At 41.0% G+C, this 18,751-nt stretch overlaps 2 protein-coding genes across 3 annotated transcripts in view; one reads left to right on the top strand and one right to left on the bottom strand.

Moving 5' to 3' along the window:
* Positions 1 to 5,429: 5,429 nt before the first annotated feature.
* actc1b (actin alpha cardiac muscle 1b) lies at positions 5,430 to 9,763 on the bottom strand. Its single transcript, XM_072689799.1, has 9 exons — positions 9,727 to 9,763; positions 8,684 to 8,831; positions 7,911 to 8,039; positions 7,617 to 7,727; positions 7,431 to 7,515; positions 6,735 to 6,896; positions 6,285 to 6,476; positions 5,904 to 6,085; positions 5,430 to 5,645 (listed from the first exon to the last, which is right to left on the bottom strand). The coding sequence occupies exons 2-9, from the start codon at positions 8,810 to 8,812 to the stop codon at positions 5,502 to 5,504; spliced, it is 1,134 nt and encodes a 377-aa protein (XP_072545900.1). The 5' UTR covers positions 8,813 to 8,831; positions 9,727 to 9,763; the 3' UTR covers positions 5,430 to 5,501.
* A 5,823-nt stretch (positions 9,764 to 15,586) lies between these two features.
* Positions 15,587 to 18,751, top strand: part of eif2ak4 (eukaryotic translation initiation factor 2 alpha kinase 4) — a 44,205-nt gene continuing 41,040 nt past the window's right edge. For both annotated transcript variants that reach the window (XM_072689801.1, XM_072689800.1), the window contains exons 1-4: positions 15,587 to 15,964; positions 16,140 to 16,255; positions 17,851 to 17,953; positions 18,553 to 18,726. In XM_072689801.1, the coding sequence (XP_072545902.1) occupies positions 15,836 to 15,964; positions 16,140 to 16,255; positions 17,851 to 17,953; positions 18,553 to 18,726 (522 nt within the window). In that variant the 5' untranslated portion in view covers positions 15,587 to 15,835. The remainder of the gene's footprint in view (positions 15,965 to 16,139; positions 16,256 to 17,850; positions 17,954 to 18,552; positions 18,727 to 18,751) is intronic.

The raw sequence follows: 18,751 nt of genomic DNA on the forward strand, positions 1-18,751 counted from the left end.
ACACTGGTTAAATACTTTTGATGAAAAACCTGTATTTCCAAAATGATCACAATATTTGTAACTTTGAATAAAAGTAAAATAAGAGTTTATTTCAGGTCATTTAGAGCATTTCTATTGGTCAGTTCATCCAGAATTATTTACACAGTATTCAGATCAATGTTCAAATCAGGGAGAAAACTAAAATTGGACAAAAATGGAGATGCATTGTTTTAATTGGACAAAACAGACAATAAAGTGTTCTAGTGCTTTTAGGTCAGCCCTCTCAACACAATAGTTACACTACTAAAAGGAGAGGAGACAGTAATGGGTTTAATAATGTCTGTGTGTTTATGAGATCAGGTCGTCTGGTCTATTGTAATTCTAAATAGTCTTCTCACGCCATTTGAGACTCTCATCTGTCAGAAAAACAACATCTCACAGGTCCTGGTCTACAGCTAATCAACATTCACTGCCAAATCATCGACCGTGTGGGACTTTTGTTAACTGTCTGAAAAGCAGTGGTGATCTCTCTGTGAACAGAGCACAGTTGGTGTTGTCGCTCTGTAGGGCAGTCATACCTGCAGTAAAGTACATGTTTCATCAATCCACGAGTTGTCTTTAGTTACTGGAAAGTTCCTGAGAAACTGGAAGTTATTCTGTTGTATCCCCACAGACAAGAAACATCACTGAAGATGTTTATTGCAGTACTGCTACTACTGCCACTACTACTGCTAATTCTACTGCCACTACTACTACTATTACTACTGCCACTACTACTACTATTACTACTACTACTGCCACTACTACTACTATTACTACTGCCACTACTACTACTATTACTACTACTACTGCCACTACTACTGCTAATTCTACTGCCACTACTACTGCTATTACTACTACTGCTACTACCACTACTGCTACTGCTACTACTGCCACTACTACTGCTAATTCTACTGCCACTACTGCTACTACTGCTACTACTGCTACTGCTACTGTTTATTGCAGTACTGCTACTACTACTGCCACTACTACTGCTAATACTACTGCCACTACTACTGCTAATACTACTACTGCTATGACCACTACTGCTACTACTACTACTACTGCTACTGTTTATTGCAGTACTGCTACTACTGCCACTACTACTGCTAATACTACTGCCACTACTACTGCTAATACTACTACTGCTATGACCACTACTGCTACTACTACTACTGCTATGACCACTACTGCTACTACTACTGCTACTGCTACTACTGCTACTGCTACCACTACTGCTACTACTACTGCTACTACTGCTACTACTACTACTACTGCTACTACTGCCACTACTACTGCTAATACTACTGCCACTACTACTACTACTACTACTACTACTACTGCTGCTGCTACTGCCACTACTACTACTGCTACTGTTTATTGCAGTACTGCTACTACTGCCACTACTACTGCTAATACTACTACTGCTACTACCACTACTGCTACTGCTACTGCTACTTCTGCTACTGCTACTACTACTGCTACTGCTACTACTGCTACTGCTACTGCTACTACTACTGCTGCTACTACTGCCACTACTACTGCTAATACTACTGCCACTACTACTGCTATTACTACTGCCACTACTACTACTACTACTACTACTACTACTGCTACTGCCACTACTACTGCTACTGCTACTGTTTATTGCAGTACTGCCACTACTACTGCTATTACTACTTCTGCTACTACCACTACTGCTACTACTACTGCTACTGCTACTACTGCTACTACTACTGCTACTGCTACTACTACTACTACTACTGCTACTACTACTGCTACTGCTACTGCTACTACCACTGCTGCTACTACCACTACTGCTACTACTACTGCTACTACTACTGCTACTGCTACTATTACTGCTACTACTACTACTACTACTACTACTACTGCTACTGCTACTATTACTGCTACTACTACTACTCCACTACTGCTACTACTACTACTACTGCTACTACCACTACTTCTATTACTACTGCTACTACTACTACTGCTGCTACTACTGCTACTACTACTGCTACTAATACTACTAATACTACTGCGACTACTACTACTACTACTACTACTGTGACTACTACTGCTACTGCTGTGACTACCATTGCTACTACCACTACTATTACAGTTGTAGGCGAAACAGATACATTAACAAATATATGCTATTACTTTGCATTGAATAGTGAATATGCACTGTATATTATGTTGTGTAAATAGATAATTCTTCTGCCACTGTTTCTACTGCATCTTTATCCTCCAATTTTGTTTCTGATAGCCGTTCCAGACATGAGTAGCTCCTCCCTTTCCATTTCACATTGCATTGTGGCATAATAGCGTCCATTGTGACCACACTCAAAAACGAACCAGTTCTCAGTATATATTAAATATTTAAATGTAGTCAAATAATTGATCTATACTACATACTTAGTACTCAAACCTAGTTGTTATTCGAACTTAGTACTCAACTGGGACATATCCAGTGTTTTAAAGCCTCATTATGTGAGAATTTATTAAACATTTTAAATATTGTATGTACACACAAAAGTAAGCTGTTGGTTCCGCTGATACTGCTTAAAGTTTCTGCAATTTAACTGGAGTCCACCTGTGGTAAATTCAGTTGATTGGACATGATTGGTGATTGCAAACACTTGCCTACATAAGGTCCGACAGTTGACAGTGCATGTTAGAGCAAACTCCAAGCCATGGGGCCAAAGGAATTATTTGCAGTCCTTAGAAACAGAATTGTGGCAAGGCAAAGATCTGGAGAAGGCTACAGAAACCTTGCTGCTGCTTTACAAGTCCCAATGAGCACAGTGGCCACCATCATTCGTAAATGGAAGAAGTTTGGAACCACCAACAATCTTCCTTGACCTGGCCGCCCGGCCAAACTGAGGGAGGTGAGTAGGAACCTGAGGGCCACTCTGACAGAGCTCCACCTTGTGGACATGACCTTTCAGAAGGTCAACCATCCAGGCAGCACTCCACAAATCAGGCCTTTATAGTAGAGTGGCCAGATGAAAGCCTTCTTAGTAAAAGGCACATTACAGTCCGCTTGGAGAACTCTCTAATCATGAGAAACAAAGTTCTCTGGTGATAACAAATTAGATTTTTTTGGCCTGAATACCAAGTATCACATCTGGAGGAAACCAGGCATTCCTCATCACCTGGCTAATGCTATCCCTACAGTACAGCATGGCTGTGGCAGCATCATGATGTGGGGATGGTAGTAGTGGGAACTAGTCCTGATAGAGGAAAAGATGAATGCAGCCTCAATCCAGTTGAACATAAGGTTTCAAGGTTCCCTATCCAACCTGATGGGGCTTGCAAGGATATGCCAAGAGGACTGGGCAAAAATGTCTAGAATCAAGCATGCCAAACTCATCTTTCCCAAGATACCTTGAAGCTGTAATTGCTGCCAAATGTGTATCAAACAAGAATTAGGTGTGTACAGATATGTAACCCCTACATAAACTGTTTTTGTGAGTAAAATAAACTGGCATATTTTTTACAATTTTGCTATTATTGGCGCTTGTGTGTAGATGTTTAAGGCCAAAAATGAACTCAATCTACTGTAAAATAAGTCTGTAACATGGTGAAACATGGAACAATGTGAAAGGGGCATGCAGACTTTCAGCTTGGACCATATGCAGAGCAGGAATCATTTTTTCAGTCTTTACTTCTGTTTCCCTCAGTAAAGCTCTACTATGGCTGCTGTTTTAAACCTGTTCTAGCAGTTTAACAGCCATGTTTTTCTTGTGCTGGTGCTAGGATTACAGTGGCATTGCGCCCCCTTTTTTAGCTTTAGAGGGCCCACACGACCCAATGACCTCCCTCAGAGTAGGCACCTGTGACAACCATCCATCCCTTTCCACACTCAGCAATTTCTAAACCTATTTCTGTTTCTGCAGCAAGTGTCTAAACAGCATGGACAGCTGCCACTTATTCTACAGTTTAAGTAAGCACACACTGTTTATAATAAGAATGTCTTCATCTTAATCTTACTACTACATTCTAGACTTTCTAAATACAAAAGTCTTTTGTTCTTCTAGTCTTGTAGCAGTACTACCAACCATTGTGCAGAGCAAACGGGATGTTTACATACACCTACTCATAGTGGCTCACATACATGGCATGGATGTCAAAGGTCTTAAACTGGATCCAAAAGAGGAGATTAGATGAGCTTTATTGTTAGTACAGATAAGGTAACACCGCTATAGCCACTTTGGGCCATGAGTGACTGAACAGGCATGGAGTGGAGGTATGGGGACCTTCACCATATTGGCCTCAGTGAGCAGAGTGGGGTGTTCCTTTTCAGCCAACATGCTCATGCAGGGCTTACATGGGTGGAATGTGGGCTGGGTGGGTTCCAGATGGGCATGGGCTCTGAGTGGGTTTGTACAAGTGTAATTACTGGGATCCAGTTGGGCTTCCCAAATGGGCCTATTGTTACAGTCCACCTTAATCCCATATGATTCCCACCTAGGCCTCATATGCAGTGTACAACACAGAGGGGCACAATCTTTACCCCTCTTGGTTCCTTCACTGACCCTGGTGGGCATCCATGTGTGGGGCCAACATGGGATCCGAGGACAAAACTTTCTGGTTCCCCGTACAGGCCCCACATGGACATATTAGCTGGGTTGTTTAGAACCATTTTGTTTGGTTTAGAACTGGTATTCTGGCTTTCTGGCCTTTAGATTTTGTTCTTGCAAGCTGTGTAGTGTTTAGCTAGCAGAGTAACTAAGCAAGCAAGTTAGCAGAATAAGGTATGTAAGTTGTCTCAGCAGTCACATACGACAGATGGAGTAGTGAAACCTAAAACCCAGTTTAGATGTAGCAGTGGAAATGCATCTGGTCACCATGATCTCTGGCAGGTTCTGCTGTTAAAGTCAGAGTCTTGTGCTCACTCAGCCTCTCACCCCTCTTCTAAAGGCTCACCTCACAAACGTGCTATGAACAGGCCTTCAGATGACTTTAGGGATTCAGGGAAAGGGTGGAGCCAAGTCCACAAGGCCATGTTAAAAATGGTAATGAAACAGCTGATTGGATTGTAAATGCTGGAAGGCCATTGACACTGCAGGTTAGTCAGAGACTAAGCTTAATGATTGTCCACATATCCAGTCCTTTAAATTACTTTATAATACACAGTCTTGATAGATTATAGCTGAAGTAGCTTGATTAGAATAACACAGTTTTTAGCTTGCCAAATTTGTATAGGCTGTTGTTCTAATCATACTGGAATGTGGTCATGGGTTCCTGTTTGATTGTACTTGGCAAGGAAGTGGAGTATACTGGGACATAAGCACATCCTATGTGGCAACACCTGGAGTCCACTGTTGTTGTTCAACCACTATTATTTTGTCTGACTGATTAAGAGAAAGAATAAAATGAGGACAGCTGCTGTTATAATGATCCACTTTTATTACAACAGGACATGTATATACATTAAAAGACAGTACAAATGTATGACTGAAAGGAGGTTTGCTGGCTTAGAAGCACTTCCTGTGGACAATAGAGGGGCCTGCCTCATCGTACTCCTGCTTGGTGATCCACATCTGCTGGAAGGTGGACAGGGAGGCCAGGATGGAGCCACCGATCCAGACGGAGTACTTACGCTCAGGGGGAGCAATGATCTGAAGGGAAAGAAGAATTTGGTTGGTTTCTTTTATATAACATGGATAAAAGATTATCTGTAAAACTGATCTGGAACTTTTCAGGTTAGATATCCTTACTCGGCAAGTGGACTAGTTACCATGGCTAACTTTTTGGTCCATAAAAGCTCTGTGTTTCGGTATTATTGGTAACCATGGGACTTTTGGGCTAAGTATTTCTTCTACTAGTTCAAAGTAATCAGGTAACATTGTATGCAACTATGGCCAAATTCCCCTTACCTTGATTTTCATGGTGCTGGGGGCCAGAGCGGTGATCTCCTTCTGCATACGGTCAGCAATACCAGGGTACATGGTGGTACCACCAGAGAGGACGTTGTTGGCGTACAGGTCCTTGCGGATGTCAATGTCGCACTTCATGATGCTGTTGTAGGCAGTCTCATGGATACCAGCAGACTCCATACCTGAGGTTTGAGGAAATGTTGGTTGTCAAGAAGCATAGAGCGAGGAAAAGTGATGGATTTTACAGAGCCAAAATTGGCTCCTGTGAGTTTTGCTGTTTTACTGTAGGACTGTAAGACCACCACCATAGTCACAGTGGTCTGCATTCTATTACTTATTTGTAATATGTAGTAGTTTGGGTTATGTAGAAGTGCAGCTTACCAATGAAGGATGGCTGGAAGAGGGTCTCGGGGCAGCGGAAACGCTCGTTACCAATGGTGATGACCTGACCATCGGGAAGCTCATAGCTCTTCTCCAGGGAGGAGGAGGAGGCAGCGGTGGCCATCTCATTCTCGAAGTCCAGAGCCACGTAGCACAGCTTCTCCTTGATGTCACGCACGATCTCACGCTCAGCTAAGAGGGGCAAGTTTCAGAGAACAGATGTGAAGCAAATGCACAAACCCTACTGAGAAAATAACTGAGAACTACAAAAACCAGCATAGCTGGTGGACTAGTGGTAACGTCAACTGTAACTAGACTGTTGCACTGTGGGTAGTATAACAAGAAAATCCTACTACTGTCTATTTGCCCTTTGTCAAGGGCTAAAGCTACTGTCTAAAGCTAGTCTCTCTCCTGACTATACAATGTCTTTGTTGTGGTACTATGACTTACCGGTTGTGACGAAAGAGTAGCCTCTCTCAGTCAGGATCTTCATCAGGTAGTCAGTCAGATCGCGACCGGCCAGATCCAGACGCATGATGGCGTGGGGGAGAGCGTAACCCTCATAGATGGGGACATTGTGGGTCACACCATCACCGGAGTCCAGCACAATACCTGCAGAGGGCAGTGTTTAGTCAGACATCAGTCTGTTGCCATTTAAAAGTTCCCCTGAGTATGTGGCACGTCGTAAACAGACAATGCTGATGACATCAGTGGCCACAGGTGGAGCTTTCACCCCAGCAACTTGTGGATTACTGCTAATCCTCTACAATGCCCTGGTCGTTTATCTTGCTGTCTGGCAAATAAACTGCATTGCATGTCTAATTGTGCTATGTATAACTCAACAGAGAGAATGTTTTCAATTGCCAGAGAACAATGAGAAGCTATCATGTTCTATGAGTGATGAAATTTATTTTCCTGGATGCTCTGTACCACCAACTGTGTTCTAACACAAATATATAGCTCCCTCAAAAGAGGCCTAAGAAATGTGGTTAACTTTGCATCGCACTGTGTTGATTTATTGAAGAAATGAACGTCATGAATGAAAGCAATTAGGGACCAGCTAACAATATATCTTGAACTGACCAGCTTTCATTTATTTAGCACTTTTAGCATTAGCTCAAAGTATGCAGTAGGGCTAATACTAACCAGTGGTACGGCCAGAGGCGTACAGGGACAGGACAGCCTGGATGGCCACATACATGGCAGGGACGTTGAAGGTCTCGAACATGATCTGCAAGAGGAGATTAGATGAGCGTTATTGTTAGTACAGATGAGGTAATACCACTGAAGTCCAAGAATAACGTAACAGAAATGTGGTGGAGGTCTGGGTACCTGGGTCATCTTCTCCCTGTTGGCCTTGGGGTTGAGGGGAGCCTCAGTGAGCAGGGTGGGGTGCTCCTCAGGGGCCACACGGAGCTCGTTGTAGAAGGTGTGGTGCCAAATCTGAAAGGAATAACCATGCACCTCCATCAGGGTCCGAAGAATGATCTTATCTTATCTCATTTATTATTGTGAACGCTTGTTCTAGGCTATACTGATAGCCGAAATATTCAGAAATATTTCCAGATTACTCTTGAGCTAAAACTGCACATAGGGAAGTGAAAGAGTTGGGATCTGGTTGCCCACCTTCTCCATATCGTCCCAGTTGGTGATGATGCCGTGCTCAATGGGGTACTTCAGAGTCAAGATACCCCTCTTGCTCTGGGCCTCATCACCGACGTAGCTGTCTTTCTGACCCATACCCACCATCACACCCTGTGAGAGAAAGAGAACAAATGTTACAGCTGTCCTGTACATATAATTAAATATAGTAATCACCAACAGTTCCGCACGAAACAGTCTGTTACAGTGAAAATACTTCAAATGAACATTTAGTGCAGATGGTAGAAGTAAACACACTACTTACTCAAGTAAAGGTGTATTATTTGTAATGTTTAGCATTTGTAGCATGACATGTAGCCTTTAAATTGTGCTAAGACACGTTCAGTGAAATGATATAAATGGTCCAAAATGATAGAATACAGTCTTGCCACATTAACTTGCATTGAATGCAGGATTATTTTTTTAATATTTAACATTTAATATTAATTATTCGCCTCTTTTTGTCTTTAAAATGTGTGAGGAGTTTGTTGCCAACTCCTGCCAGCTGTCTTCCAAAAATATGATTATAGATTAATATAAATAGTTATGAATTAATGGATAAGAGATGGATATAGGTTATACATTAATATCACACTATTAATATTGTGTAAAAAATAGTACCTTTTGAAATTAACAAGTGAGAAGTTAAGAATTATTAATTAACATGTTAGGCTCTTTAGGCCAATCATATATATCTAAAAACCAAAGCTTCTAGCAACTGTGAAAAGACAGCATAGCTTGTTTTTACTGAAGTTCACCTGGTGGCGGGGCCTTCCAACAATGGAAGGGAAGACAGCACGTGGAGCGTCATCTCCGGCAAATCCAGCCTTGACCAAGCCAGAGCCGTTGTCGCACACAAGGGCGGTGGTTTCCTCGTCGTCACACATGGTTGGTTTCTGGGATGGTCTGAGGAGGGGGGAGAGATGGCACGATTACGTTAAGAGTGACAGGTCACCATGTGGTGGAACAACTGGAAGGTTTATGTATGTAACTGATACCACCAACGAGGTTCAAAATGCTGCCCTTATTTTTGCTAATATCTCACGTTTGCAAGTTTGCTATGCTATCCAAAGTAACTGGACCAGAATCATTATCTAGACCTTCCAAGAACAAGCAATTCTGCAGACCTGATCAGAACCTGGCCTAACCCCCCCCCCCTTTTTTTTTTTTTCACCCCAAGCCTTCCTGAAAGGTTACTGAAACTGTATCTCCCCTGCCAAAGTGTTTCAAGAAATTGCCTGCCTGTTAATGTAGAGCCAAAAAAGGGGCCACAGTGGAGCCTGGTGGTCTATTTTAAGCCCCTTCCCCCCTGCTGTTGGAAGCCTATATGGGTTCTTCTCACCTCACAGCCACCCTATCTCAGCTTGGGGCCTGCCCAGGATCAGTTCAGCTTGCAGCTGCCGTCACATTGCAACACCTAAACTTTACAGCATGGCTTGTTGCCTCTAATTTGTGATGGCTTCATTCATGAGACGCTGTGCTATGTACTAAGTTAATGTGCAATGACAGTACAGCTCATCCATTGCCCTGTTCTTTCACTAAGCATGAACTCTAAAGAGCTCCAAGATGATGGTTGCTCCAAGATGAAGTTCTGCTTCTAGACAGAACAGATTAGTGCCAATGACACGAGAAAGCTGTTTCTGATGCCTGACAACTATGTCATTTCAAATGCCCCGACCTTTCCCTTCACTTAGTCATCTCACCACAGCACTGTTCCTGAGCAAAATTCGTCAACAGACTGCGGACCCGTAACCCTGCTCCCTGCTCTCTTCCATAGGAACCAATAGTAGCATACACTCACCAGGTTGTATCGCACAAGACTGATGCTTCCACTGGGACAAAGTGGCAGAGGGAAGAGCTCCCCTTAAATAAGACTCGAGCAAAGGGGGCTGGGGTGGAGCATCGAGTTCACAGAAGCCCAAATATGAGCATGGGAGAGTAAAAAAAAAAAAAGATCAAAACCCTCCCGCAGTGGGTCTATCTTGATGCTACGAAGCAATCAGATCCTTCCAAAACGGAGCAGCACTTCCTTGGAAATAGCAGCTCCCCCAAGTAATAAAATTCTAATTGGATGCCAAGTGCTTTACTTAGCTTAGCTTAATGTTTGCTAGGGTTTATGGTGCCATCTTGATATGTACAGTGCACATTTTCAAATATAATGCATTGATTCTAGTGCATTAATTCTGCATTAAACTTCAGATCAACTGCAAACCAATTCACAGGACAAAGAGATATTTTACTCAGATACAGTAAGTATAAGTTACTCAGTGATTTGTTTTTATTTATTTATTTATTTATTTCAACCAAAAAGTCCAATAATTTAAAACTATGAGATACTTTATTTGGTTTTTAGTTTATTGATTTATTAATATATTTATTTATGCATGCATGTATGTATTTATGTATTTATGTATTTATTTATTATTTCTCTTTTCTCAACAGACACTGCCACTATGTCCAGACACCAAATGAGCCCAAGGCCAAAGGTAAAGTTGGCAAACAGAAAAAACACTCCTTAAGAGGCATGAAGTAGAAACCTGAAGGTGAACCAAGCCTGTAAAGAGGCAGTTCTGCTGTGGGATGCACCAGAGAGTGGAATTAAGATACAATTTAGATAGTTAACAGCATTCCTAAATGATTTCTCCTTAAATGGACACTTGTAGAGGTAGAGGCCTGGTCATGAAAAGAGAAGGTTCTCCACCCTGTTATCAGGGCAGGGCAACATAAAATGACGATCCCCTCAGTCTATACTAAGTGCTTAAGGAGACAGACATTCAAGACCCTCCACTCTCCAGCCAGGCGGGATACTGTATATGTCAGTAGGCCAACTTACTGGCATGTGGGCTGGAGCCCTAAACATGGAGAACAGTGAGGGCAGAGTGGGATGGGGGGAGGGGGGGATGTACTTGCTGAGGTCCCTCTCACCTAGCAGCTCCCTGATTGGCTGGGCTGTAGCGGTAGCTAGATCCTGATTGGCTGAATTCTCTCCTTTTAGGGTCATGGTGTGGAACAGGTGTTGATGCAGCGTAGAATTGAGTGTGAGAACAGGCTTCCTTATTAGTGTTGACCCTTACAACCCCAATTCACCTCTCCCTATAAGGACATTTCAGGTTTCTACCATAACCTTAGGCCCTAGTGTAATAAGATGAACAAAAGTATGATGAATAAATGTGCTCTTGTCCAAGGCCTTTAGACTCTGTTTACCTACCTACCAACAGTCATAAAGAAACCTTTGTCTTATTAACATAACTAAACATGGACATATTACCATTGAGAGATGGATGTACTACAACTAAACAAATGACACAGAGTACATGCCTTTATTAAAATGTAAATATATGTAAAATAGACATTTTGCTCTTGATGGCTGAAGTGAGTGGTATTACCATGATAAGCTTTCTGATGCCTTCAGAAAGAAGGTTACAGAAGTATGAGTCTAAAAATAATATTTTACAATCTATCTATCTATCTATCTATCTATCTATCTATCTATCTATCTATCAATCTGTCTGTCTGTCTATCTATCTATCTATCTATCTATCTATATGTCTCTCTATATATCTATATTGCTATCTATCTATCTATCGATCTATCAATCTATCGAACTATCTATCTATCTATCTATCTATCTACCGCCTGTTTCTGATCTACATATGAGCAAGCCTGGTATGCATTATCCCCTGAGAGCTCACCAATAAGAGCTATAAGCAGAACACCATCAAAATAACCGTATAGCTCAGTTTTACCCTAATGAGAATCACAGAGTCAGGCACTGGCTGCAGTTTGTCGAATGTATCAGGTATCTTCCCATCACAGTTTGATAATGCAAGGACATGTATCTGCTTCACAGGCCTCAGTTGGTTGAGAGATATATTACTATATTTAGCCTCTTTGCACCATCTCCAGAGATAGAAGGTAGATGAAATTGTCCAGGATTTCTCTATTTGAATGGGGATTACAGGCTGACCAACCACAGACTGAGAGGGGATTACCTAACTGCTTAAATCTCCTGGACAAGGTGACATAAACTGAGCAGGACTCTAGAAGAAGATAACAGAGTGAATAGTTTTTTATGTAAGTCATGGTGTCACTTGCCCTTTGACTGCATTAAATGGTCTAATCAGGGCAATTGCTGAACATTCCTGGGGTCAATATATACAAAGAGTATATACAAAAATTATAATGTTTTTGTTTTATCTGAAAAGATAAATAAAAGCACCATTAAACAAATATTCTTTATTCTATTGCAACGTCACATCTGTTGTCTTATTTTTTTGGAAGTAAACTCATAAATTGTGGGCTCCCCTGTGGCTCAGGGGCCAAAAGCCAATTCTCCTATATGTGATAAAAAGTAATGGTCCTGAGTCTAATTATGGGTTCAATGGGTTAAACATCTGTCAGGAAGGGACTGAAGCTCATGTGTATCTAATAGAGTATAATATGTACTGGCTAATATGTGGTTGTCTGGGCTAATGCTTTTGTGATAAAATAATAGCCAGATTACACCCATCTGTCTCAAAATAACTTGCTGTTAACTGCAGCAGCTTAACACATCAGCCTCTCCTGGTCATAAACTCAGGAGGTTGCTCTTTGTTTTGGTAATGAGCGCCACCAAGTGTCAGTATTAGTGTATTACACTGTTAAAAGTATAAGATCCTTCAGGAACCTTTGGAACCTCCAAAAGTTTCTCAAATTCCACATTTTGCTTTGCAGTCATGATTGTGTCTAATAAGCACAGGCGTCCTTTTGTCTAAAAGTGTGGTAGCTATGTGAATTTTAAGTAAAATAAATAAATAAATAAACAAAATTAATTGGCTCACCAGTACAGATCAAATGTTATCATTAGTAGTAGTACCACTAGCAGTAGTAATATGTTTCTGTTTTGTTGAAAATGACATAAATAATAGATCTAGAGAGAGGGGGAGGGAGGGAGAGGGTGAGGGAATGGCGTAAGCTATACTGCCAAACTTTTATCATTATGTTTAGAAAACAGTAAAGTATAAAAATAATTGTGTTTCTAAATCCATTAACGTATAAAGATATTAAATACTTCAATGATGACGTTTATCACTATTGTGGCATAAGGGAAAACAGGGCACACAGTAATGTGGGGGAAAACACAACCTGAAACACTCTGAAAGAATTTATATTATGAACGGCAAAATCTGAAATGCAAAAAGTTTGTGTGAGTTGGTAATATATAGATATTTATATATGGTTGCTATCAGATGAACAAAAAAAACTTGTGCGCAGTTGTTTTTTGTGCATTATGTCAAACTTCCAAGGTAAAGAACCAATAGAAATGCTTGACCTGGAATTTATTTATTTTTTTATTTTTTGTACATTGACTTGCATGTAAAAGTTGTAAAGTGTTTTTGCACAACAGAAATCATTTGTATGTATGTACTTTCTTAAATAAAACTCAATTTTGGGTTATATACATTATATATTTACATACAATATGTTATTATTATTATTAATAATTATTATATTATAATTTATATACAATATATATATATATATATATATATATATATATATATATATATATATATATATATATATATATATATATATATAAAACATAACAGAAAAAGAGCTTGAAGCAGGTGTTTAGCAACCCTTGGTGGTCAGTACTCAGCTAAGAGTCTACCAGTTCTTTTGTGGGCGAATTTCCACCCAGTCTTTCTTGCAAAAGATGTAAGCCACAAAGTGCAGCCAGTGATACTATACCCAAATCACACTGAATATGTGGCGGCGTGGTGATCATGTGGTGATCATGTGGTGATCATTATCTTAATGCTCTGGGCAAGAGTCACTGTGGAGTTTTGTTCATAGGTGTGTCTGTGTCTGAGGTAAGAGTGGGAGACAGGGCCGGTTTTACCCATTTTTATTGCAAAAGGCTTCTGATATAAGGTTTGTGATATTCTTGGGCTGTCTTTCTTCATATATCTTTCTCCTGCTTTGTGGGCATCAGGTATTTAAATTCTAGAGTGCTAGGCAGCTGCTGAGACTTTGCTGAAGCTTACCCAAGCAATCAAAGCTCCTGGGGTGCCCAAAAGTGGTGGCTCAGCGGTTAGAGCGCCGGGTTATCGATAACAGGGTTGTGGGTTCGATTCCCGGGCTTGGCAAGCTGCCACTGTTGGGCCCTTGAGCAAGGACCTTTACCCTCTTTGCTCCCCGGGCGCTGGAGTTGGCTGTCCACCGCTCTGGGTGTGTGTGTACTCACTGCCCCTACCTCACTAGTGTGTGTGAGTGTGTGTTCACTACCACAGATGGGTTAAATGCAGAGGACACATTTCGCTGTACAGTGTCAAATACATGCACCTTTACCAAAAACACAATTTTACCTAGTAAATTAACCGAATAAAATGTTAAAAAATAATGTTTGGATGACAAGGTTGCCCAGATATTTGCATGTCACTGTATAAATCATGCAAGAACCTCTTATCTCCAAAATCACAACTTTACAAGAGAAAGAAAAAATAAAACCTTTCAGCTTTTAAAGAAAGTCAATAAAAGAATTTCTATTCTGCTCTGATACAATGTAAAGGACAATGATCAGATTACAATAAAGAGAAATTATATGTATATAAACATATATTTACGTATCTAGAACTCATTCATTCATTTTTTTCCTTTGATTAGTTTCATTATCATACTTGCTAATTGCTTCTTCAGTTTGAAACCTCCTTCAAGAAAAAGGTTCCTTAAAAAATCCTCAAAGCATTTTAGGAGGTTTTGCAGCAGGTTCAAACGGATGAACCTCTTCAGTTTGACATGGTGGAACAACCTTTGAGGAATCTTTAAGGAACCTTTTTCTTCTAAAAACCTTTTCTCGGAAGAGGAAGCAGTTCCTCCACAGCCCCAAATTGAAGAACCTCTAAAAGGTCCTCAAGAATCATATCATTTTTAACATTAACTTTTTTCCACTCTCTATTCCCTGAACATGTGTGTGTCGTTAAGTTTCAAGTTGCAGGTTTCAGGTTTATTTGTCATCTGCACAACCTGTCAGGACATTTATGCATTGAAATGCTTGTGGTGAGGCTCAGGTTGATGCTCTACAGGAGGACAAAACTATATACATACTAAACATGTTAAAATAAAGTTATATAAAATTATATTAAATAAATACAAAATACACACAACATATACACAAAATACAGAATATACACAGGCAGGAGGGATCTGTAGAAATTCTCTGATAAGTTAAGTGTGTGTGTATGTGGTCTGCTGGGAGCAGTGCTGGTTGTGGAGTCTGACGGCAGCAGGAAGGAAGCTGCATGGGGTGGGAGCTGTTCTCCAGCATGGATGCCAGCTTGGCTGTCATCCTCCTGTCTCCCACCACCTGCACTGGGTCTAAGAAGCATCCCAGGACAGAACCGGCCCTCTTTATGAGTTTGCTCAGTCTCTTCTTGTCTGCCGTCGATATCTCTCCCTCACAGATGCTACTCCCACAATATAATAATAAAATGAATAAATATATATTTTTTGTTTTACATTTGAAAAACAAGAATAAAACATTGAAACATATTTTATACATTAAAAGTGAAAAGAGAAAATAATATTATATTTCTAATATTTAATATAGTTAGAAAAGTAACATCTCGTTTGAACTGACGCACAGGGGGGGAGGGGTGCTCCGCTTACGTCACCGATGCGACGCGCTGACATGGCGACTCGCTGAGCGCCAGCGTGAGGCTCAGTGTTGTGGTCGCGAGTCGCTTCCTAATAAGTTTCCTTTAAGCCGACATGTCTGTGTATGACACATCTTTTAGCTTTGCCTTTTATAGCGAGATGGTTAATATATCGATATAGGGGTATCCAGCGGTGTATTGGGGTGAACACGGTTGTCTCCGCCAGTGTGTTTTGAGGGGCGTGAGGGAGAGATATGAGTTCCGTGCAGCAGAATGAGCTCTGCTCCTGACTCTCCACATGGGAACGAAGACTACTCTAGTCAGCAGGAAAACGAGCTCGAAGCCCTTGCGTCGATATTCGGAGATGATTTTGAGGATCTCCGGGTTAAACATCCCTGGAAGGTGCGACCAAATGCTCGTAGCTAGCTTTAGCTGAGTCGTTGTTACTTTCATATGGCAGGCTAACGTTAGCCACGACATCCAGTTCCTGTATTACATATAGCTACTGATACTTACCCTCTCCCCCCTTCTCCCCCCTGTACCCCCTCTCCCCCTTCTCCCCCCTCTCCCATTTCAGGTTAAACGTCCCCCGGAGGTCTACCTGTATTTACGACCCAAGGGGCTGAGTTATGGCCAAGAGTGTTACGTGACCGTGGACTTGCAGGTCCAGTGTCCACCAACATATCCCGATGTGTAAGTTGCAGACACCTTCACTAAGTTACTTCTCGTGGTGGTTATCTGGTAACTTGGTCATTACGTGTGTGTTATGTTGTCTATGGTAGAGGTGGTCTGTCTTTAACAACAACAACAACAAAAATAGGTTCCAGTTTTTCCTGTACAGTCCTGTACATGGGAATTCATTAACAGTGTTCATACATGATAATATTTTGCATTAAGAAAGTCACATTTCTGTATCATGTGGAAACAGCGGTCAACACATTAGGCTAGCAAGTTCATTTACTGCCATAGACCCCCAATGAACCTGCGGATGTCTTGTGAGGTATTCTATGGCTGTTTCTGCCTCAGAGCATCCTGTATGCACCTTTCTGCCACAAAATAAATATATATTTCTTTTGGACAAAAAGGCATTATAAAACAGTGATTTTATATATATATATGTATATAATGTGTGTGTGTATATATTTATATATATATGTATGTTTTTTTTCACATAGAAAATTTAAAGAAAGAAAAGTAAAAATCTTATTTGGGATAAGATATAAAAAAGTGGAAGGCTATAAATATCAGGATTTGTGGTCCTCCATCGAGAATTTGTATATCGGCAGATACTATGGAAAGTGGAAAAAGTGGGATGGGTGCATCCCTAAATTGAAATAAGGAATTTCTGTGATGTAGCTTTTGAAAGCATGCATGTAGTAGTGTAAGAATCTGTAGCTACTAATGTATTTAGTCTATTATCACATGTATAGTGATAAATATTGTATATCGTGAAAATATTATTAAATATCATAATATAGTATTTCTACTGTATCACTGAGTCCGTTTCCCAAACTGAATACAGTGATCTTAATTCACATCTTCTCTCGCTCTTCATCTAATTAAACCAGTCTAATTACACAGTTTGTAATGAAACTTGCAGTTGAGCAGTGCTCTTTAAGCACTAGCAATGTCCTCGATGTGCTTAGAAAAGCATATTGTGTATCATGATAACAGAATCAATCACAATATGATAAAATATTGGCATTTTGTCCAGCTCTAATTTAAACACATTTTCACCATTTAAAGAGATTTGCTCAAAGTGCTGTGTTCTGAAAACAAGTGGTGTACAGATGTACAGTGCTGTACTACACTGTTATTATTTGTGTTGTATTTATTGCAGTAAGAAACAGACAGAAACACAGATAAAAGTAATGATTTAATGATCTGTCTGTAGTTACTGTTTGCTACTGATTATTTTTACTGATCCTGAGGCTTCTTTGAGTCTTTTGTTTCTTTCACTCTGAACTGGCTACAGATTTAATGGCCTGAATTTCTGGTTAATACCCACCACTTTCCACGTTATCCTTTAACTGCAACAAAGGTCAGAATATCAGCAGTGGTAATTGTATCATTCAAACCCTGCACCAAATATATGCTGTTCATTCTCAACATGTCTGCAGGTGCAATATTTATTTATTTATTGGTCTTTATTGGTGTTGGTGTTTTGCTTATTATAACCGACTCTCAGTGTGACAGGATTTTGTGCTGCACTTAAAGCTGTTCTTTTTCCACTGTGGTCTGTGTTGGTTCTTTTTCTTTTTTTTTCACTTGTTTTTCATGTGACCCAGGCCTCCTGAGCTTGAGCTGAAAAATGCCAAAGGCCTTTCCAATGACAAGCTTCAGAAACTCCGGACTGAGCTTACCAAACTGGCCTTGGACAGATGTGGTGAGGTGAGCTGTAGACACTGAACACCAGGAGCATATCTCTCATTTGATCTTCTCATGGATTATTGGGCCAAGAATCCCTCATCTTCTGTAGTGTTCATTAGATTATTGCAGGGGTTACACCCAATAGCTAGTGGGTTACGGGCCCTCTAGGTTGTCTGTACGTTTGCTCTATACTAGCTCATGACACAGGTTGGGAATGTGGGCCCCAGAGACTTGGTTAAAAAATCCCAGGTCATCTGTGTAACATGTTTTGAAGAACCTTGGAATGTTTGCTATATAGGGCAGTGGTGGCTCAGCGGTTAGAGCTCCGGGCTGTCGATAACAGGGTTGTGGGTTCGATTCCCGGGCTCGGCAAGCTGCCACTGTTGGGCCCTTGAGCAAGGCCCTTTACCCTCTCTGCTCCCCGGGCGCTGGAGTTGGCTGCCCACCGCTCTGGGTGTGTGTGTGTGTACTCACTGCCCCTAACACACGTGTGTGTGTGAGTGTGTGTTCACTACCAGATGGGTTAAATGCGGAGGACACATTTCGCTGTACACTGTACAGTGACAAATACGTGCACCTTATAATATGTATTAACTATAATAAATATGAATCATTTCTAGGTGATGATCTACGAGCTAGCAGACTTCGTGCAGAGTTTTCTGACCGAACACAATGTTCCTCCATCTCGTTCCTTTCACGAGGAGATGCTGAAGAACCAGCAGCGGCAGCAAGAGAGACTGGCCTTAGAAGAGCAGCAGAAGATCGACCAGCGTCGTAGACAGGAGGAGCAGATGGTAACTCATCACCCAGTGATGGCTT

Source organism: Salminus brasiliensis, chromosome 10 (genome assembly GCF_030463535.1).
Source record: "Salminus brasiliensis chromosome 10, fSalBra1.hap2, whole genome shotgun sequence".
NCBI lineage: Eukaryota > Metazoa > Chordata > Actinopteri > Characiformes > Bryconidae > Salminus > Salminus brasiliensis.

What these genes read in the sequence shown, in the direction of transcription:
- actc1b (XM_072689799.1), bottom strand. Translation starts at nt 8,812, where the DNA reads ATGTGTGACGACGAGGAAACCACCGCCCTTGTGTGCGACAACGGCTCT. An exon ending in ACTGGGACGATATGGAGAAG is followed by an intron (nt 7,728 to 7,910) that starts GTGGGCAACCAG and finishes TATTCCTTTCAG; the next exon opens with ATTTGGCACCACACCTTCTA. An exon ending in CTTCCAGCCATCCTTCATTG is followed by an intron (nt 6,086 to 6,284) that starts GTAAGCTGCACT and finishes CTCAAACCTCAG; the next exon opens with GTATGGAGTCTGCTGGTATC.